This window comes from Cyrtonyx montezumae, unplaced genomic scaffold (genome assembly GCF_038088225.1).
Source record: "Cyrtonyx montezumae isolate F1298 unplaced genomic scaffold, pur_monq_1.0 scaffold_10, whole genome shotgun sequence".
NCBI classification, from domain to species: Eukaryota; Metazoa; Chordata; class Aves; order Galliformes; family Odontophoridae; genus Cyrtonyx; species Cyrtonyx montezumae.
Genome location: NW_027071826.1, coordinates 55,140,576 through 55,163,328, shown reverse-complemented (window position 1 = coordinate 55,163,328; position 22,753 = coordinate 55,140,576). Strand labels below are relative to the sequence as shown.

At 44.7% G+C, this 22,753-nt stretch overlaps 1 protein-coding gene across 1 annotated transcript in view; it reads left to right on the top strand.

Annotated features, from left to right (window-relative positions):
* Window positions 1-22,753, top strand: part of LGR4 (leucine rich repeat containing G protein-coupled receptor 4) — a 56,472-nt gene that overhangs the window by 500 nt on the left and 33,219 nt on the right. Inside the window, exon 2 of the mRNA XM_065755421.1 lies at window positions 19,502-19,573. Within this exon, the coding sequence (XP_065611493.1) occupies window positions 19,502-19,573 (72 nt within the window). The remainder of the gene's footprint in view (window positions 1-19,501; window positions 19,574-22,753) is intronic.

Below are 22,753 nucleotides of genomic sequence, written 5' to 3'. Positions count from 1 at the left end.
TCGCTCGGAAGCCGAGCGGGCACTGCCTGGCTGTGGTGGTCTGAAGGATGCTCTGGGTCCTCTGCTCGCTTGCTTTCTTTGCGGTTCTTTCCCCCTTATGTACAGCACAGCAGCCTTCGTGGTGTTTCTGCGCACGGAGCGAGCCTCTCGTAGTAAGGCCACTGGAAGTCCAGGACGCGCAAGCAATAGGAAGCTCGTTTCCGATCCTCGCTCCGGCTGTGCCGGGAGAGCTAGGCGAGAATACGCGGTGCGAAGAAAGCGTATGGAATCTTTCCCTCCAGCTGACGCGTCTGCGGCATGGCAAAGCGTCTTAGCGATGTGCAGCTTTTTGTGCTCCGTGTTCAGGCAGCACGGCGACGCGAGGAAATCCCCTTAGCGCTGCTACGGGGCTTGTTGCGATTACAGCAGGGTCTGTAGCACAGAGATGGCTTGGAACAGGTTGGCAGACAGCGTGCTGCGGGCGTGGAGCAAATACGTGGCTGTGTTTTGACACTGGCAGTGGAGAGGTGTTGCTGTTGGGGTGCTGTGGCCTCAGAGCAAGCAGCTCTTTGCTCCTAAGTCAGGAGAGACGGAGCTTGAATCGTGAGAGGTGGAAGGTTTGCTCCCGAATGCAGGGAGATACGAAGGTGTGTCAGCGCTGGACCTGAGCTGTCCGAAGGTCTGGAGGGGGTGGGATGGGTGGAGGAGCACGGAGGGAGTCGGGAGGGTACGGCCGGGACTAATTAGCTGATGCTTCTGCTGTGGGCGGCCATTTGTTCCGTACAATTTAGGCAGGTGTTTATGTAACTCTTAATTAGCGGCTGCTCTGTTCTGTTTAGGAAGGTTGGGATTCTGCTTTGTCGCAATGTAACTGTCACCCAGTGAGCTGATATGCCTGGGTGATAGTGCTGAGGTGTTGGTGGTTTGTCTTGTGTCGTCAGCGCAGCGCGTTGCTGAGCTTTGCTCTGACACTTCACGCCAAAGGTGCTAGAAAGCATTCGTGTTTTTGGAGAGAAGTCACGGTGGGGGCATGCTTGTGGTGCTGCTTTGAGGACTGGCATTCCAGTTTTGGGGCCTAATGCTTGTGTGAGTGTTCTGCAGGAGATAGAAAGCAGAAAGCTATGGGTAATGGCTTCAGGGACATCTGGAATTGGCCTGGCTGCTTCCAGAGGCTTGCAGGACAGCCAGTCCTGCAGTCCCTTCCACTTACATCCTCTGCTCTCCTCCTTTTGTGAACTAACCCCACCATTGCCACTTGCTTTTGATTTAAAACTGTCCAATGATGCCTTCTTCCGTCACCTCCCACAGCATCAGATCTCATTTACCCAGTTTTCTCACAGAGATGGGTGTTGAGGATGAAGCAGCCCTCTTGTCTGCTGGTCTCCATAACCCATGTACCCTACAGTCGGTTGTGGGTTATGCCTGAGCTTAGTGATATGAAGATGTCATAGTGAGGAGGGATCCTGTTTGATCCCGTTGCCATGCAGGTTGTTCCCGCAGCTGCAAAGAGCTGACTGCCTGCTTTTCAGCTCACAGGCAGTGCAGAAATACCTCCCCTGAGTTAATTTCCTGCTGTGTTTATGTATAAATGGCAAAATTATATGGTTCTGTTTGGATTCAGCAGTGTGCATGATTCTTTTCTTTTTCTGATTTCTTTTTTGGCCCTCTGGCACTTGTATTTACAGAACAGTGCAGAAATGCAGTGGGTAGCTGTGAGCTGTTTTCCTTTAACACACCAGGTACCCTCCTGCCGTGTTCCACATCCCCTGGTGTCCAATCTGCACAGTGAGGACCTGGCAGAGGCTCAGGGGATGTTGTCTAGCAGAGTTGTTATGGTGAGAAGAAAGGATGTCCAGACACAGCCCGGGGTCTGGAAAATGTAGCTTAATTGCTGTCCTCCTGAGATAGAGAGGTCTTATCTAATGAGAGGTTTGAAGGTTTTACAGTTACTCTGTTTAGTTTTTCACTTGCCTGTGCGATGTACCAGTGATACACTGGCAAGTAATAAAAAGCTTATTCTGTCTCCCAGAACCAGGGAGTGAAGCTGACCCATTCCCCATTCCTCCTTGGTGAAGTGCTGCAGACAGCCCTCTGTCTCTCTCCTGGTTATCCCTGTGGCCCCTGGTTTGCTGGGAACCCTTCCCCAGCATTCGTCATTGTGTGTCATTTCTTGCTGGCTGCTGACTGGCAGGGGCTTGTAAATGTGACTTGGGGAACAGATACCGAGATAAGTCTGTGACATGGGAAAAAAAAAAAAAAAAAGACTTTAGTGCAAGCAGGTTTGTGCTGGTAAATAATTAGCTCTTGGGTTCTCAAGAGGAATTGGCTGGTAACTCTCCGCCTGAGATGGAAAATATGGAAGCTGTAATGGAAGGGCTCAAAAACAAAACAAAACCCAAAGAAACTTCCTCCGCAAGGATCTTTATTTGTTTTGTATTGTACATCTAAGCCAGCAATTTTTGCAGGACACAGCTCTTATTTACCCAGAGAAAATTGCCGGCCTGGATTTCAGAAGAGCTGAGCACCCTTCCTCCTTTCAAAAGCAATGTGAGAACGGGAGCTCGGTGAGGGTCTCCCCGTGTCTGCTTGTGCTCTTTCCTCCTCTCTGCCGCCCTGGTGCTTGTTCCTAAAGCTCACTCTCGTGCTGAGAACGGGCACGAGCCCATGTGGTGTTTATGGTCTGGAGAATTTGCAAACAGCTCAGGTTTGCCTGCTGCTTGTTTGGCAAATAAGCGAGGCAGCGAGGTGGCTGCGGCCGGTTAGCTTCAGCATTGCTCCATTGGGAGGAGCAGGTTTTGGGCTGCAGCTTGGTGGGTTTGGGGATCTTTGGGATGGAAGAAGGTCCAGAACAGCTGGGGGAAGAGCTGGAGTCATCAGTGTCATGCTAGAAACAGAGACAGAGATGGAAGAAGATGGGCAAAGTAGGGTAAGGCAGGAGAACCGTCCCTACATTTTAAAAATAAACCTGTCAATTCAGGCACTGAAGATTTAGATGTTAGGAGAGCTGTGTAAACAGAGCTTTCAGCAGCATTTCCCACGTTGGAGGTCCTGGCTGTCCTCCCTACCTGGTTGGCTCACCGTCTGCTGCAGCGCTGACCCAGGATTTTGCTATAGGGAAATTCTCTTGGGTAGTTTTTCATACCTGCCTTTCAAGTACTGCTGCAGTTTTCTGATAAGATATTCTCTGACTGTGGTCTGAACTGAGATTTCTGGTCGTGTGATATCAGTTCTTTGCTGTTTCCCACCGTGAAGCTCCTCTACGGGTCCCTTCTGGAAACGTGGTTTGGTCAGGGGAGGGAATGCCCCATCCCTGGGCTGGCTGGAGCTCTGTGCTCCTGCTGGAGCTCTTTGTGTGTCTGTGCACTGCAGGGTGATCTAGGTGATCTCTAAAGCTCCCTTCCAACTTAAACGACTCTGTGATCAAATTGGGGGCACCTTACCTTATAGGTGTTGGTGCCTGGAAAGCATCATTGAATCCTGCAGAAATGACGTGTGATCTACCTGGCGAAAGGGCTGTCCTTGTTTCTAAAAGCACTGAGTTGCTGCAGCTGTCGTTGCCTTGCATCAAAGTAGGAAGTTGCCAGTATTTTCAAATCTTACTTACATCACGTGTTTGTAAATACATAACCAAAATAGCAGAATGTGTTTTATTGTGCTGCTGAGCCATTTGCCTGTCACAGGGCTGTGACAAGGGCACAGCTTCCTGGAAGCAAATTGCAGTGGCTGAAAGATCAAGGTGCAGAAAGGTGGATTTTGGCTTCATCCTGAATTTAGCATCACATTCTGCACGGAGTCAAACTTGATAGTTAAACACTGAATCGGGTGTTTTAAAATATTGAAGACGATTTTCTTGTAAAAAAGATAACCCAAACTATTATGAAACATAGGAAACTTACTACAATAGTGAATCTTATTCCTGTAAGCCCTGCATTAAGAATGCAGGAGGAGCCTCAAGCCACCCGTACGTGGTCTGCAGGAAGGGAGCAGAAGCTGTTCAGAAGGTGCTGTCTTCTGGTCAGGAAAGCTGTGCTAATTCTTTTCTTCTTGAGGAAAAAATGGAGAGAATTTGTGACGTTGTGAAGGGTGCCCTGAGAAATCAGGCCCTCGCAGTGAACAGCTGTGCTCACAGCATTTTCCTATTCAAATATGATGCACCTCTTCCTTTTCTCTCCCCCGACCAATCCAGGAGGAGTGCTGGGTCTCACAAGGACATTCTTCGCTCCAAAAGCTTGGAGAAAAATGCATTTGGGCTTTTAAATGGTGCACAATTAACAGTGAATCATAAATGGATGTGCAATTTCTGAAGTATGCAGGGGAGGCCTAAACCTGTTTAATTCAGCTTAATGATGCTGCAGACACGGTCGTGTATTTTATAACCTCGTCTTGTGAAAATGTGTTTTTGTTTGGGAGTTTTCCCATTACCTTCTTGACATGTGCACGGTTGCACATGAATAGCCTGACCCAGTGCCTCAGCGGGGAGAACGGCATGGCCGTGCTTTCAATAGGCCTGTTACTGACAGGGAAAACATATGGGATGTTTCAGTCCAGATCCTGTGATTCTAACTGGAACGCTTGGGTTTAAGAAGGGGAAAAAAAGCAAGAACGTGGATTTGCTAATATTGACCAAACTGTTAATATTTTACAGAACTAGTGTGACTCTTGCTAGCTGTAGAAAATCCATGTCTTTTCCAAGGGCAAATCTGCTGGTGCTGTGCTGTGTGTTAAGTGGAGACTAAATTTCTTGAATACCCAGCTTCAAGTAATGACCTATTCAGAAGGGACTTGCTCTCACTGCAAATCTCTTTTCCAGAAGTTTCGAGGAGTTTGTTTATGTGTTTGTTTGTTTCTTTTACCATCTTTCCCACAGAACCAGGTCTCCAGGCCAGAAATGTGCAGTTAGAAGTTTTAAGCAGAGTTTTGATTTGCTTTGAGGATAATAAACAGCAGTTGCTCATGGCTTCGGCCACTGCAATTTCACAGCAAAGCCAATGTTTCCTTTTTAGAAAATCTCCTGAGTAGTTGTGCCAGTAAAATAAACCTGAAGTGTGTTTGGAAGAGAACACTGTTGTTTAAACAACGGCGTGTCAGAAATCCTGCTCAAGAGTAGGACTGCCCGTACTGTTGCTGTCTCTTCATTCACACTGGACAATTTTTTGTGCCCTGATAACTAACCACATCAGTGGGAGAAATGCTGCAATGTGCTTTGGGTTGATGCATATATCTAAATACTCTGCATTTTTGTCTAACTGAGTTCATCCCACAGTTCCTTCAGGCAAAGTACATCACCGAGTCTCGGTTGATTTGGTGCCATCAGCAGTGGAAAAAAGTGGAATAATGACAGGAACATCAGAAGTACCCTCCTTAATGCCATTTTTCAGGAACCGAGCTCTGAGGATTTGGTGTCCTGTCAGTGTCTGAGAGATGTCATGTGCAAGTACCGAAGTAATCTCCAAGTTAAGGAATTCTGCCTTAGCTGGGCAATGTGAAATCATCTTCCTCTGTGAGCTTCGGTTGTGCCCAAGGGGAACACACAGTTGGGAATGTCTACACGCTGCCTTCCTCAGCATGGAGTTCCCTGTTTGGTGGGAGTGCAGCTAGCTGTACTCTGAGCTTTTTCCTGTGACCTTGGAGTAGTAGATACTGGTTGTGACTTCCTGTGACCTTGGAGTAGTAGATACTGGTTGTGACAAAAAATGGGATTGTGCTTGCCTACGTGGATCACCTGAACGGTGAACACCCAACATGTACTTTCCTAAACTTTGGGTGCCTTTTTCATCCTGTAACGTTAGTGTTGCGGCGTTCAAGGCCGTCAGCATCACTGGATTATGTGTGTTCTCCAGCTGGTGTGAGCTGAACATGAATTTCCCCATCACTCCCTGAACTTTGTAGGAGCACGTGCTCCATACATGCTTTGTTTTAAAAGAGCTTAGCACCTAGTTTATTTTCATAGAACGTACGTAGATCATCCAAGAAGCTTCAGCAAATAACAGCTGAGTGTTTGTGTAATTAAAAGGGCAAACAAACGTTCTTCGGGTACTGCCTTGCCAGACGAGGCATTGCTCATGCTTTAGAAAGGCTCTTTGCCCCAGATATGCATAGAAGGAGATTCTGTTTCAGCTTCACCATCTTCTCAGGGTTGTGCCAATGACTTTCCTTGGGTTTTTGCACAACAGCCCAAGGCTTTTGAGGAAGGGCTAGATGAGAAGCTCAACCCCCCTGCTCCCCTACATAACAGTCATTTGAACAAGACACTTTGCACCCCATAACAGTGGAAGCTCAGTGTGCACCTCAAACATTGAAAATTTTGGGCGTATTTTAAGCATATTTTTTGGCCGTTGAAAAGATGCTATCTGTGGAGAGATTAATGAGCAATAGGTAAACTATGTTGGATCTGGGCTTGCAGAATGCAGTTTAACTGCTTTAAGTTTCAGCACACTCATTTAATTACTGGGTGACTGCATGTTTTCTCTGGGGGGTGGGAGTGTGTGTGTGTGTGTGTGTGTGTGTGTGTGTGTGTGTGTACGTGTGTCTGGGGGAACCGTATACATTTATACAAAGACTGTGAATGTAGTTTGGGGATGCCGTGTTTGTGTTGCCTAAACAATCAGTCTGCCTTAATTTCCTCTCAAGAAAATTGTAGATAGGTCTTACTATCGCTTACACTTGATTACTTCAGTGTTAACTTCCCCTGTTTGATTTAACGTGCACAAGCTTAATTATTCTTTTCTGGCCTAGGGAGAGATTTCCTTCCAATAATTACCTTCACTGCTCTTTACCCTTCTGCATGATAGTCTGTTTGGAGAAATGGCATTGCTCGGTAAGCAATTCCAAACACAGCAGTGCCTGAAGCTGTCCTGGAACGTAACGTATACCTTTTAGGTTTCGTGTAAAGCTTCAGTTCACTGAAATGCAGCTGCTGGGGTGCATGAAACTACCAAATTTCTCACTTAGTTAAAGGCACTGGGTACTCAGCAGGAAAGCAGTGGTTTGCACCTCACTTTTATGCTGCATGCAAGGTGATTCAGGTAAAAAGGAAATATAAATTAGCAGGTAACTTCCATTAATTCAGCTGTTTCTTTTTATAAGCAACTGCTGTTTAGTCATATGCTATTTAAATGCCAAGAGAACGTGACTCCATATGAGATGAACGTGGTGCAATGTTGCCAGACTGATTGCTCCTCTGATAGCAAAGATATACATATTTAATTTGGTGGAAATTTTCTCAGGATTACATCTTTCTGGTTGCTTCTCATGCTACCCTTCCTAATATGTAGTATGGAGAAAATGATATGAATGGTAAAGACGAGCAAGTATGAATCACCGATTTCTTCCTTAAAATCTCTTTATTTTAAGGCAGTAGTAGCTGGAGAAGAATCATTTCAGTGGGGGAAGGAAGCACAGAATTAGTTCTAACAGCTTTGTCTTCTGCAACTCATATTAATCTGTGTGGTATACAGAATACCACCTGATGTGTCGAAGGGATGAAGATGCTGCCTCCTATGCCATGTAAACGTAATTATTTTGTGGGAAAAAGTTCAGTTTGTGTTGGACCCCTTACATACATGGTGCCTATATTAAGACAAGACAGTTATTTAACTCTGCTATTAATTATAGAACAAATATGTTTATAAAATGGACTAACTTCATATATTTGGGACAGATCAAGTGCTTTGAGTGTGACAAAGCTATGTATGGCTTATCATTGAGCTGCCTTCGTTATATACTGATGGTTGTTTGCAACCAGGCAAAACCAGAGGGATCATATTGAAAACGTTTTCTCACATTTTAAGGATGTTCTGTAAAGTTTTAGTTTCTGCTCTGTTGCAGGATTACTTGGCCCTCCCCTGTGAGTCAATTACTGCATACGCCTTATACTTGTCAGATTTGGTGGTGACTCTAGAGTTGGTGCTCATGTATCCATTAGAATCCAGGTCTTGAGGTCATAACTAGAGTCTGTTTCCTTACTCATTTGCCATCTCTGTTAAGTGAAAGTATGTCCCCTTTTTTTTATGCGGGGGTAGCTGAGGAGACAGAGGATCACAAGTCCATTGCTCTTGCTAGGATTCTTCTGTAAAATGCATGCTGCCCGGAGGATGTCGTGTCTGTCTACAGACAGGTTGGAAATGCAGGTAGATGGCTTTGATTGCCTTCTGTGGGTCTCTTGCTTTTCCTTCACAAGTACATCAGATGTGTTTATATAAAAAATTGATCCCATGTACATGATTAAACTTGACAAGCCTTAATCTCCATTGCAAAGAGTGTGGGCTAGATAGTTCATGTGGTAGGTCTTTGTTTTTCATGTAAATACTTGTGATGTTGGATTTGCATTAAGTATGCAGTTTTTCTCTTTACAGTCTAGTGATAAAAATCTACTTAGGTTTAAATAGAGTAGTCATGTGAGTACTGAAGAACGAGCTTGACCTTTTCAATAAAATTACTGGTAAGAAATGCTGCTTTGGCCTTATTTGTCTATAATGGTGAGCAGTGGCTATCAGATTTAATTTTCTCAGAGAATTTCTGTGACAGATTTCACTCAATTTCATGAATTTTCTTTTGAAGAAATAGAAAGCACATTAACTGTTCTCACTTCCTTAGATTCTTGTGTCAACAGTGGTAAGCATTATTATCTTTGGTTCACATTAGGGAAGAATCCAGAAGGCCAGAGCTCTGCCGCTGACTTTGGTTCATTATGCTATGTTGTGTTAATGGCATTGGTTACTTCCAGTGTAACTTGGAGTCTGTGGTGATAGGACAAGGGGAAACGGTTTCAAACTAAAAGAGGGGAGATTTAGGTTGGACATGAGGGTTAAAGAACCCTTATTGTTTTTTTTTTTTTACAGTAGGACTGGTGAGGCACTGGATCAGGTTGCCCAGAGAGGTGGTGGATGCCCTGTCTTTGTCGATGAGTAAGGTCAGGCTGGACAGAGCTCTGAATACCTGACGGAGCTGTAGGTGTTCCTGTTCATTGCAGGGGAGTTGGGTCAGATGGCCTTTAAGGGTTCCTTCCAGCTCAAACAGTTGTATGATTCTGTATGGTTTGGGAGTTTGTTTTGAAGGGTGTTTGTCAGGTGCTCTCATTAGGATATTTGTGTTGGCACAGCATGAATTTGGATTGTAGCTAATAACACCAAATGCACTCGAGATGACTCTTCATTTCTGAAATTCAAGTTACTTTCCAATACGACAACTTGACAGCTAATTCCTGCTTGATCAATGTTGAAATTCCTGCAAGGTCACTGCTCTAACAAGTCCTAGTGGACAGACTTCCCAGAAATGTACGCTTGGAGTTAAATAATGCATGTATTTTCTATTTATTTATATATTTCTTACGTTGTATCTACATCGTTTTTCTATGTAGCAGGAGGAGGCAAGAACACTGTGTAGAACAGGTGACGGCCCTTTGGTATTTATTGGCTATTAATTCAGTCGTCTCAGTCAAGGCTTAGAGGGATTTTGGTGCCTAATGCTGGTGGACAGTTCCTGAAAGGCTAGTTGCTTCCTGGGCCGTGTAAATACTGACACAAACAGCAGCCGAGAGGAAGCAGAGCGGGTGCCATCGCTGAGCCACTGGCAAGGCCTGGGAGCACCGTGTGCTTTCAGGAGGCCTGCTGGCACCTGCTTGTAACGAAGGGAACACCATGGCTGGTCTTTGGTGGTGCTCCTCCAGCCAGCAGGGATTACCTGAGCGTAGAGAAGTGCCATTTTCAGCCCACACCAATCCTTGGGACCGCTGTCTGACCGCATCCATCCCATCCATTCCATCCATCATCCCGCCATGGGGCTGGGTGAGCCCGTGTCCTTCTGGCACGTGAATGGCTGACTCCGTGTTATTTTTTTTCTCATTAAAATACTAAGAAACTTACAGCCAAGAGGGGACGTGGCAAACTCCTACTTGCTTTTTATTGCCGATAATATTAAAAAACTGAAACGTTAACAGTATTTCGGTGGTGAATACTGGAAATTGTGTGTACTGCTTAATGTGTTTCAGAAATCCCTGTTACTTTTCTTCCTTAAATACAAGAAAACAGGCGTGTAATGCCTCATTGAAAGGAGCCTGTAGGGGTGCTTTGTGAGGGTCTTAATTAAGGGCTTTGAAAGACTAAACAAAAGGAAAAAGAAAATGCTACAGGGTTATTGTTATTCCAGCCCATTGGCTCAGCTAGCTGCCCATCCATTGGTGCCTTCTGTCCATTTGGGAGCTGAATGACACTTTTGTTCGTGGTTAACAGAGGTGAAAGAAGCCAATTATTGGCTGTCTTTTCCACGGGGCAGCTGCAGACGGATTTAACTGCGGGCAAATATGGACTTTTCTGCCACAAGGATGGTTGTGATGACAGTTAGTTTTGTGGAATTGTATGAAAGAAAACAGATTTTTTTTTTTCCCCTCCAGTGACTTGTGTAGATGTTTATTGAAAACTACTGTGAATATGCTGGCTTGGAGTGGTACTGCCTAAGTGGCTGGGTTCCTTACGCTGAGCTTTCTCAACATTTACTCAACGTTTTCTCTGGGTATGTGACAGTGTGGGATTTTTCTAGTTGTTTTTTTTTTTTTTCCCCTCTTTAAAACAGAAAATAATGACTGTAGAGTGTTTTTTTGTTTTTTTTTTTTTATCAACCGGTTTGCAGCGTGCGTTAACCCCGATATAGCATCCAGTTCAGACTGTGCTAGCTGCTGTGTGCCATAGCTGCAGAGTGATGTTTGCAGTTACCAGGAGGGCCCACAGCTGTAAGGTTTAGGGACCTCAGAAAGCATTTGTGAGCTGGAAGCTTGCAACCTCTTCTCTCACATCGCTATGAGTTGATCCAAAACGTTATAATAGCCTTTCTTACAGCCTTTGTTTTTACTTTCCCCTAGAATTTCTTTGTTGGGACCTATGCTTTAAGTTCATGTGAGTGAAAAGGTTCAGCTGATGATGATCCAGGCTTGATCCCAGAGAATTTTGCTCCAGTTTGGCTCAGCTGTAGATAAAGAGCCCTTGTCTTCTTCAGAGGCCATCCATCGTGGTTTGTTGCACCACTGGAACAGGTTGCCCAGAGAGATTTTGGATGCCCCATCCTTGGAGGCACTCAATGCAAGGTTGGATGTGGCTCTGGGCAGCCTGATCTAGTGGTTGGCAACCCTGCCCAAGGCCGGGGGGGGTTAAAACTAGATGATCTTTGGGGTCCTTTTCAACACAGGCCATTCTATAATTCTATGAAAATCCATCTCAGCACACTGGCTGCTCATCTGATGGTGATTTCAGTAGGGTGGGGGGGTCTCTTCTCTAGCCACCCAAAATCTGCATTTAGGCATGGTTTATAATGATTGTGTGTGTGTGTGTGTGTTTATATATATTTGTCATCTGCCGGCTGCTGTCAAGGCAGGGCCCCAGCTCTGCCAAGTTCCTGAAAACATGAGCTGTGTGAGCAACACTCCAAAGTCGTTCATGCAATGTTGGCAGCAATGGCTGCGTGCACAGATGTGCTGGCAGCGAAAGGGGTGACCGGCTGAACCCGGGGCTGATCCCTGAGAGTGTCCTGGCAGGCATTTTGTGAGGCTCTCCTTTGGGTTAGGGTCTAAGGCTCCTTGGGAGGTAAGGGTGGATGTGAACGATGTCTGCGTTTTGCTGTGTGCAGCGAACTTGGCCGTACATCTCAGATCAAAAATGAGGAGCGTAGGTGAAACCAGCATAACCCAACAAGGGTGGGAGGCCTTTTGGTCAAATTGGGAATTACTTGCCTGTTGAAGTGCTGCGCAGTAGCTGGCGACTACAAATTACCAAACCAACTAGCTCACGCGCCATCAGCCAGCTCGAGATGCCTCAGAAAGTGCCATGTGAAAGCACATTTATTTCTATAAAGGCAGCTCCAGGTGCTGCCATGAAATCTATTTTGACACTAGAAAGCAGCACTGTGTGCTTTTTGTTTTCCCACAGCATACAGATAATTATAGGGCTGTACTGCACAAAATGCTTTTTTTTTTTTTTTTTTTTGCCAGAAATAATTTTTAGTTGCATCCAAGTTTTGTGTGTTATGCAAGTGAAAATATTCTCCACAGTTGGCACCATTGTGCATAGGTTTGGTCTGGTTGAAATGTTTATATTTTCTGTTCTGACTTAATCCTATCAGTGACTGTGTTCATACGCTAATTTTGTTTTGCCTTTTTGCTTTGGGCTCCTAAAAATGTCGGGCTTACCCGGAGTTTTGAGGCTCAAGTTGCTTTCTAAACATTGGGTGGGACAGACTAGTGAAACAAAAATAAACCAGCAGAAAAACGAGTAAAAATCGAAATGCTTAGAGTTACTAAAGTTGGCTTTTTTATGCCCTTGGATTCGTAGCCGTTCATGTGCTCTTTTCTAACAGAGCAAAATACGAAGTGAAGGCAGAAGACTTCTGTATGTGTATGTGTGTATAAGGACAGTGCTGCTTTTCTGTCTGTGATTTTAAGTGCCAGGCTCTGTTAGGACAGCTCGGAAACATCCATGGCTGTATCCCCATCTGCCTCGTGAGAGTCGGTGGAGCCCGGCTGTGGCTGTGGCTGGAGGCTGCCAGCTCCTCCAGCAGTGCTGGGCTGGCACTGTTTGTTGTAGGGCTGTTGCTAGGCGGAGGAGATGTGCTGTCCTGGAGTCCAAAGGGTGAGCTGAGCTCTCCAGGTCCTCAGAGGCGTTGGCACTGCGTGGAATTGCCCTTGGAGCTGTATGTGGAACACAGCGCGTGTCGTGCGTGTTTGTGGCTGAGGAGCAGGGACGTGAGAAGGGGAGGTGGGGAGGGAAAAGAAAATAAGACGGGCTTCATCAAGCTGGTTGGGTTACATAGTTCAGTGCTGCTGTTAGTATTTCAGTTCACGAAAGCTTTTGGTAAGGGAGAAGTGCTTGAGAACTCCCTCAGTAGTGGTGTACGTAGCACTGACCCTGTCACGTGTGAAGTGTCTGTGTTGCATTTAGCCTCACATTAAAACTCTGATACATATCCCTAACCTGGGACTGACTTAACTCATTAATGAAAACACAGATTTATAGAGTCGTCGCATGGTTACCTTGATGGTTTACTATGACTCCAAGTTGGTAAGGGCGATCATCCCGTCTGCCAGTACTGCCCTGTTTGAGGCGGGCTGCAAGCATAGTGTTCAACTTCATTTACTTAATGCATGAAAAATGTATTTGTCAAACTCCTTCAGTGAATGTGGTGTTTATTTTGTTGACCACGTAGCTAAGAGTATTGTCTTCTTTGCTTGCCAAGTTCTCATTGTCTTCTTTAGTACCTTCCCTCCTTCCTGTGCCCTGTAAGACCTTGCTGTAGGGAGGAAGGAAAGCAGAAGGGTTATTATTTATATCCAGATGATGGGTCTGATTTTTGTAAATAGTCTGATTACAGCATGCTGCCTGTAAGCAGTTGCACAGTGGAACATAAGCTTTTTTTGTCAGCAAGCATACCTGTAACTGCACCCTGGAGGTGCCGTAGGTTGCAGCCTAAAGCTTACAACCCATTGCTGTCTTCTCTTCTCCCCCACGACAACACTGCACTGGTCAGATCTGTGTGTGGAGGCCTACAGGTTGAGAATTCCTTCTGGTCACCTCTGCTGGCTCCTACAAATCATCCCCAGTTTTGCCAGCAGATTCTGGCTGTCGTGAATAGTTTAGATGCAAGTCCACACTAAGGTGAGTGCAGTGTCCCAGTTGCCTTGGATATTGAAGATGCTTTTTCTTGTATGGTTCTTAAAAACTTGCACGACAGAGAGTAGCTCTGCTAGAACCATGTGGGGAGCTTCCATGCCAAGAGCTGGGGCGGCAGCATGATGTGCAGGACCCCAACCCCATCCTGCAATGTGGCTGGTCCCAGCTCCTATTCTGGATGGTCAGAACTCCCATTCTGCTCTGTCCACACTTCACAGCCTCCTGTGGTCTCGACCCACTATGGATACCCATAAGTGTGTGAAGAGTGTGTTAGTGCAGGGATACCCTCGGGCTGTTTGTCTGCTGTGCCTGGTGCAGTCATGGCCCCGTTTTGATGCTCACTCCCCAGGTCAGAGAGTAAGCAAATACCAAAACCTGAATGATATGTCATTTTGCTCTCTGCTTTAAATAATTTCTACCTCTGTAAGGGAAGTACTCTTACACCAAAAGGCATTTTGTTTACCTCTCCAGCTGAAAATAAGCTCTTCCTTCAGCCCCAAACAAGCACCAAACCTGTGGCTCTTAAAAAATGACTGGAAGAGTGCAGGAACTCGTGGTGTATTTCAATTCCAAACTGCGATCCCTTTCATAATAACGCAGTGGAACTTTCTCTTGGTTAATTCCACACCATGTGTCAACACAGACCATTAATCCTACGTGTGATTGCTTAATGGCTGGCCCAGGGTGACTCAAATACCAGTCCAAAATAGGCCTTTGCATACAAGTATTGTTCCCTCCAGTATCTTGATGATGGCTTGATTGACACATGAATAGGGTACATTAGAGCTAGTTACTGTGTCTGAAAGAAAGCTAAGACATCATGTTGGAGGAAAAAAACAGGTTGATGTGACATGGGAAGGAGAAGGAAGGAGAAATTACTTACAAATATGGTGGGGAAAGAGGGGAATGTTGCTTCTGTTGCAGGAACAGACCTGTCTGGCATTTTTTAGCCTTTCTGTGGCTGTCAGTGAAAATGTTGTAGGTCCTGCTTCAGCAAAATGCCCAAGGCTGACTGGCATCAACAGAATGCATGTGCATTTGTGGTATTTTTCCTGAAGCAGGGCTGCATGTACCTCATTTCTTAGAGCTGCTGAATGCCTCTGTCCCCTCTCAAGCCAAGATTTATGGCTGTTCTGAATGGCGGTGGCTCCCTGAAAAAGAACCGTACGTGCTTCATCCACAAGCGAGCGTTGCATAAAAGCTGCTTGAGTGGCTGAACGTCCAGGTGAGCAGCAATCCTTCCAGGCATGGAATGTCTTCAGCCAAGTGTTTGTCCAGACCCAGTGCAGGGTGACACGTTGAGCCATGCTTCGTGCTGTAGAACAAACAAGAGGTGATAAGGTGCTGTGAGTCTATAGGAAGTGGTGGCGTATTTGCTGGGTGGGAATACAGTGTTGTTAATAGCAGTGCTTTGGTCAGGGAAGGGGTTGACTAAGCCTTGAAGTATTTGGATATTTCCTTTCTTACAAGAATGTTTCTTAGAAGTGGAGAAGGAAACATTTGCATCGATTACATGACTGATAGGCTTACTGTGAGTGCAGAATTAAGTTAGGTGTCCAGAACGTGTTTCTATGCTGTTCAGATGTTGGAGGTCTGTGGTCATTTTGGAGGCAATAGGACCATATATAAGATTGATGAGGGGAAACATCTATTGTAATGCAAAAAATGGCTCCAAACCTTTTGTCTCATTTTATCATTAATAACCTTGTCAGCATTAAAAGGAGTGCTAAATGAAGTCTGGAAGGAGAAAATTGTGCTGAGGCCTTGCAGTAAGGATGGGAGGCTGTGGTTATAGCTGCCCTGTCCCATGGGTGGTTGGGCTGATGCTTGCCTAGCCCTCATCGGAAGCTGGAGAACACAAGTGTTGAGTGCAGTGCCAAACATTGGTGCTGTTACTTTATGCTTGTTAACTAATACTATGGGCTGAGGTAACCAAACCTTACAGTGAGAAATGTATACTGGTGGAGTCATAATTTTTGGAGGTGTTCAAGGACTGTGTAGATTTGGCACTGAGGGACGTGCATGATCAGTGGGCATGGTGGGGGTCAGCTGATGGTTGGACTTAATGATTTTAGTGGTCTTTTCCAACCTTAGTGATTCTGTGGTTCTATTCTTTAATGTGTAAAAGATAAGAAATTAATTAGTTGACCCATGACCTCATCAGTTTTGAAATTCAGATGCTGTTGAGAGGTCACTTTCCAAATGTAGGCTTTTCTGTAAGCATCATCTTTCCTTTGCACGATGTTTGTTTGCCTTTCATTCATGACTTCATCTGCTGGGGCTGACGTGCCTGGGTGTATTAGGCCCACGTATTGTAGTTGCATTAACTGAATTCAGACTCTGGGCAACTGCTGTTCGATGTGGTGGCTGTGAAGTAATGCTTCTGGAAGGTAATTGTTAGCTTCTTGTTATCGGGAAGATTCAGTAAAACAAAACAAAACCCTAACCTTTTCTTTTTAATTGAATGAAAATAATTAAAATTTAATTGCTGACCTTCTAGGCTTTCTGCACTCATGACCTACCAGATATGAGTAAGGCATGCGACAGTGTTAATGCAAGCTTGTATGCACTGTCCCCTGAGCGTTATTATAACATCTCTGAAATTGAGATGGACTTCAGCTCTCAATCTCCACCAAGACTGCCTACTGAGATTGTGTATAAATTGGTTTCATCCGGTGAGCATGCTCCTTTGAGGGATTCAATGCTGGGCACCACAGTGCTGCTTGAACCAGCCTAGGTCACTCAGCTCAGCTTCTGCTCCAGCCCGCTGTCTCTCCGTGGAGCTCCTGACCCATTGCTGTGGATCCACCAAGCACTGATGCTGGTCCAGTGGAAAGAATCCAGTATGGAGTGTGCACAGCCCTCCTGAGAGAGTGTTTCTCTATTTTCACTTTAGAATTTTAATTGCCATTGGAGATGCACAACTAGCAGTAACAAGGTCTTGAGAGAAGTAGCCTTGGGACTTGCACTGACCTGTGCCCTCAGAGCATCAGTGCCCTTTTCAGCAGCTCTGCTGGCTGGACTTGACCTGGATTCTGTTCCAAGCGGTGACAAGTTGCCATACAGCTGCATATTGGACCAATAATTCTTTGTCTCATTATCTGAAAAGGGGGACAGAAACATTACCCCCATTTTAATGTTCCCAGTGATAATGGGCAGCTGGTTGCTGAGTGTTTTCCAGCATCGTGTTGCATTACATATTCAGTGATCTAGTTTATTTAATACTGGTGTTTTTTACAAGTGTTAACAACGGTAGCTTTTCGCAGTACTGCTGAAGCTGGAGTAGTGTTACTACCTGGGGAGTTTTACATAAGAGTAAGACCTTTTACCTAATTGTTTTTGTACAAGTAGGTGGGAGGGCTTTATTCAAATATAGATAACTCTACTTAAATCATTTTGTAAGTGTTATAATTAAATAGTTCAGTGGCAGAGGGCCCAGACCTTGGAAAAGACTGAATGGAGCCTACAGTATTACATGCTATTATCTATCAGCAAACAGGTTAAGCTTGCTCAGAGGGAGTATTTTATAGGATTTTAAAGGTGCCTTGTTGAAACACGATCTTCTTTCCTTCAACAAACACTCCTCTCCCTCCTTTCTCCTTCTAAGCTTCACAAAAGATACGTGGAGGGACAAAAAGTTAGCTGCTTATGAAGCACAGGGGAGTATTTTAGCTTTATTTTTGAAGCAGTCCATGGTGACTGGCTTTGTCTGAGATTTTCCTTTTCAGTACCTAGCTACTGCTGCAGGTCAATGTCCGTCAGTTCAGAGAGCCCAGCGATGTTCTCCTGTTCTGTCCTCATTAGCAGGTGTTGCTGCAACTGCCAGGTGGAGAATTAGGCTCTGCTGTGCCTGGGAGAGCAAAACAATACTGCCCAGTAGGTTTTTGCAAGGCGCTTGTGGTTCATCTTCCTTTTCTGTTTCCCTTCTCTGAAAAGAAGAGTGAAACTCACAGGGTAGGCCGTGGCTGTTGTTCACGTGCGAGCCTGGTTGATGGCTCAGCCACCCAGCAGTCGTGCTGTCGGAGGGAGCACCAGGCTGTTTACTGCTGTTAATCTCTTCTGCCTGCAATGGCGAAACTAATTGTAACGATAGGGCCGTGATTCACGCCATCCCCTCCGTGCAGCTTATTCTTGTGCAAGACGTTGCCACCTTGGGCTGCTCATCGTTGCAGTTTCGGTGCCAGCTCTGTGCCTGATCACGCCCCAACCTGCCCCAGCCGAAGGTGGTGAGCTAGCAGGGATTTACGTGGCTCCTCGGTACAGATAAGCCTAGTTAATCTCTAACTGCTGGGAGCTCCAGCTCCACCTGGCCACACTGCCAGCAGCGTTGGGCCCTGCGATGTGCTGCGCTGGGGAGCACTGATCCCAGCCACAGGTCTGGGGTGCAGACCCACCGCCTTTGAGATACCTAGTCTGGTTTTCAGAGTACCGCTGAACTTGAGGGCAAGCAGGGTGTTTTAATGGTGATCAAACGGTTGCTCTGCTGTTACGTGCAGGTGTTAGTCCAGTAAGAACAAATCCCAGAAGGGATACCCTACGTACCCCTGCTGTGTGTGTTTGACTGTTTGCTGCTGGAGCTTACTTCTGTCGCTTCTCATCGAGGCAACTTGATGAGAAAACCAGCTTTGCAGCAAAGCACCGGTGTAGGTGCACCCTGAGCATTCGTGTCATAGTGCTGACTTGGGAATCACAATACATCTTTTCACCTTATGGTTGGAAATGCAATTTTGCCGAATATGAGTTTTTATAGAGTTTGTAGATATTGTTGATGCTTCTCAATCTTCGTTAGTAAGGCGTTCTGGTCAGTGCTTACATCCAGAGACTCAACTCCCTGTATTGAAACGATAGATGCTAATGCTTGGAGTTACAGGCAAAACATTCTTTGCTAATTTCAGATCCCAAAGAAAGCTGAAATTAGGTAGAATTTGGTTGCCAGCCATGCAAGATGTCTATGTGATTTCCATTGACTCTTTTGACAACTGACCATGAAGTTTCTGAAGATTGGACCTTTCTGGCTCTAGAAGCTTCAAAGCTATTGCTTTCCAATGAGTGGGATTTCATATTTCTGTCCTAAAGAGCAACACATGTTGTATCCACTGTCCCTGACGAGGTGTTATGTGTCCACCTGTGAAGTGCTTTCCAGTGATACCACTACCAGGGAGCATCGCTGACTCTCTCATTAAACTCATTAAATTTATGCTTAAAAAAAGAAGTGTAAAAGTAAGAACTGGTTTTATTTTCTGATTTAGGCTGTTATTGGTTTAATGATCAAGCTGTGAATTGGTTTTGTGCTACTTCTTATACTGAGTAATGGTTTGCTTCAGGAGGAGATGATCTGTAATGGTTACGTAGATATGAACTGAGGTGATGGCACCAAGTTTGCCACTTACTGCTCATTTGGAAAGCAGAAAGTTGAACAGGTCTGCATACCTATCATGTGAGCACTTGCTGCTGGCCTGCCTCTGCTCATGGCCTGCAAGTGAAATCTGCTTAAAACTATTACCTTGAGGATGCCTATAGGTTTTGTAGGAAAAAAAAAATTACTCTGGTGGAGCTGGGACATGTTTCTGCTCTTCTTGTCGGTTGCTGTTTGCCAGAAACAAGCACTCTACCATGCATGTGCACCCTGTAGGTTTCCAGTCTTCTAGTGAGCAGGAAACAGTTTTTACCAACACCCCATGACGAAGGTTTCTGCTGCAACCTTTCTCAAGTTACTGAGCTTTGCAAGTTTAGCTTGGATGTTTCTAGAAACAGTTACTGCAGTTGGATGCTAGAAAGCTTCTGTCAGTTATCAGGCCATCTCCACCTTTTCCTAGAGTGTGAAAATCTCTTACTGTTCCCTGACAAATCTGTGTCTCTTTTTTCCACAGGGATGTCAGCATGAACAATATCACCAGGCTACCAGAGGACGCGTTCAAGAACTTTCCCTACTTGGAAGAGCTGTAAGTGTTTTTGCACGAGTTTGTTCTGCTATGACATCCCGTGGCCGTGTAAAAGTGGAAGGTGGGTAGGGAAACAGTGTTGAGAAAAGCTGTGAACAGAGAAAGCAATTACACCTTAAAAAAAAAAATAATAATAATCCTCTACATGTTTGGAAACCGGAACAGTAAATGCTACTTACAAGGGACTTTTTACAGTAATTATTTTAATCACGGCTAGAGTGATGACACATCCTAATTACAGTGTTATCCAAAGATGATATGAGAGGTGTGTAATTACCATTGTTTCCGATGGAGCTACGGTATAGCTGTTGCATAACTTCCATTAAATATATGTTGTTTCAGTTACTGAGCAGCTTGCTCCCTTTGCCCCCTGTAGGCTGCAGAGGCAGAGCTCGCAAGCACATCCTGACCTGCTTCAGAACCTCAAGTTCTGCAGTACAGGACTTTTTATGGCTCTCCAGCTCTCAGAGCCCACTTCTCGCCTGACCTGCTCTCTTCTTAGCTTTATCCCTAGGTTTTACTTAGGTGGTACCTGCCCTTCTGAACTTTAACCCTTGAGCTGTGCTAGGACTCGTGCCCAGTGTTTTGCTGAACTGAAGCCTTCACTGCTTTTGCAATCAAACCACTCCTTAACAGCATAGCACTAAATGGGATTGGATTTGAGAGCTGTTTTCAGCATTGATAAATAAGGGCAAGGCTTTGACTTACTGTTTCAGTAAGTAGTGACAAGTGACTTCTGTCTGCCTTACTTTCTTTATCTGTAAAGTAGGATAATGGTTCAACCTCTGCCAGAGAAGGCTGAGAACCTCCAACAATAAGCAGCAGGGAAGGCAAAACCACTTCTTTCTCTTGTGTTTTCACAGTGCCAAAGTACGTATTATTTCACGTCTTAAGGAACATTTAAAATGCAGAGTAAGGCTGTCCCTGTTTGTGACTTTGCAGAGACTGGAACTATGATTTTTGTGTTAAGAGATTTTATTTTCAATTAACGCATCTCAGGGAAAGAATAGGTCATTTCTTAAGAGGAGACAAACCCTTATGGAGTAGGGAAGCATTGTTCTAGCTTCTAAAGAAAAGGAAGCTGAAGCAAAAAAAAAAAAAAAAAAAAGCCATTAATAGAGGGGAGCAGGCTAAACTGATAAAACCTGGAATCTTTTGATTCTAGTTACCTGTTGTATAACTGATAGATCTATTCCATCTTATGGGACTGAAAGTCTGCAGAAGCTGAGAGAGATGGCTCTAGTAAGGCTCGTCTTCCTGAAAGTGTTTCTGTGTTTGTTCCTTGTGCTGCAACTGCACTGACGGGTCTAATAAGGAGTTCTGCCTCTGCTTAGAATTTCAGTCTGTCCTCTGTCCTGACAGTGTAGCAGCTTCTGTTGTTAATACATGTCTTAAATGTCTCTGTTTCCACTGAGCTTTAGTGGCTCTGGCTCAGTTCAGTACAGTTGTGAAGTACAGGTGAATGTCAGCTGACTTGGGCTTGTAATACTTCTATTTCCTGCTTAGCAGTTTCTTACATCTTTAAGCATAGCTTAAATTTACAATATATTCTAGTATACCTTGTGGAGAAAAGTATGTCTACCAGGATTTCAAATGGCACACGTATACAACTGACATAAGAAAGGCAGTGGTATGGCATGAATTTAAAAAAAAATGAAAAAAAAAAAAAAAAAAGAGGCCTGGGGGAAGTTTGCTTGGCTCAGGATTCATATTGGCCAATGCTCTGTGTGCTTTATAATATGTGCTACTGTGTGTCTGTATCTTGTTTTGTTAGTCTGCATTTGTAATGCTTTTTTTTCCCCCAAATGTTTAAGTCATATTTCACACCAGAAGTTGAAACAACAAACAGTGCTGTTTTCTCAACTTCATCCCCAACCTGAGATGTTTGTAGGAGCCTTCATTTTTTTTTTCCCTATAAGTAATTAAGCAATAAAACCTAACTGGTGGGTGTGCATATTGTGTAACTTCCATAAACCCAGGGGTGTGTCAGGAGGTAAAGAGAAAAGGCAGAGCCTTCAGCCACCATCTATTGTACTTATTAGCAATGAGCTGTCTGCTACATGCACCTCGTTGTCCCCTCAAATTCCAGCATGTCATTCTGCAAACAAACAGACTGGCGTTAAGCTCAGAGTTATATGTGAACACTCTTTAAATCATTCCTAGCTGGCTTTGGAGTTCAAGCAAGTTCTGAAAACAAAATTGTGCAGTAAAAATGCTAATAGTCAAGGATTTGGACATACTCAAATCAATCAAAATTACTTACACAAATGCTTATTTTTATTTTATGTTTAACTGCTACTAAGGGTAGCTGTTGGATGCTGATGGTCTACTTTTGGAAGCTCTGGGGAAGTAACCGGGTGTGTTAGTGTAGGTGAATCCATCTGTTGCCTTATCCATAGTCTCTTTTCACCTTGGAAACACCAACCAGCAGCATCATGCTGCAGAGGTAGGAGAGCCTTCAGAAAAGTAACAAAACTATTTGCACTTCAGGAGCTATCACAGATGGAGGACAACAGGACATTGACTGAGAGCAGAGCTGTAAGCTGACAATATCTCCCTCCAGCACCAGGCAGGACACGCTTTGGTTACATTCTGCTGATTCCGTTTTCTGTATGGGGCTGGGTACAGAAACACAGAAAGTTCTAGTCTTCAGTTTTCCTGGTTGCTTCTAGAACAGTCATACTTCCCACTGTGCAGCCATGGTTTTTTCTCTCCACTCACAGATGATTTTCAAACTTTCTTCCCAGATTTTGTTTACAGTCGAACAGACCCAAATTTTGGCTGCCAGGCGCTAACAAAACTGCTTTTTCAGCACACGAACCTGAGTGTGAGTCTGTACACCAAAGGAGAGACAGAGTTAAAGCAGAATGGTGTTGAAATTTGTGCTGAAAGCAACTTTTCCATCTAGAACTCTTCCCAAGAATTACACGCCTGAAGCAAGCGAGAATCCCACAAACTAATGGGAATGCAGTAAGTGCCACGCCACCATGAACACCAGTCATGCTGCTCCTCCCGGAGACAAGCTCCAGAAACCCTGCTCTTTGTACCATTCCTTAGCCCTGCTGTTTGTCAAATCCTCCAGCCTCGGAAGGGTTAGTTAATATTGCAAAATAGTATAGCAAAAATTTAATTGAATGTAAATGGAATGCAATTAAAAGTATTATGTAGGAGGTTAAGTCT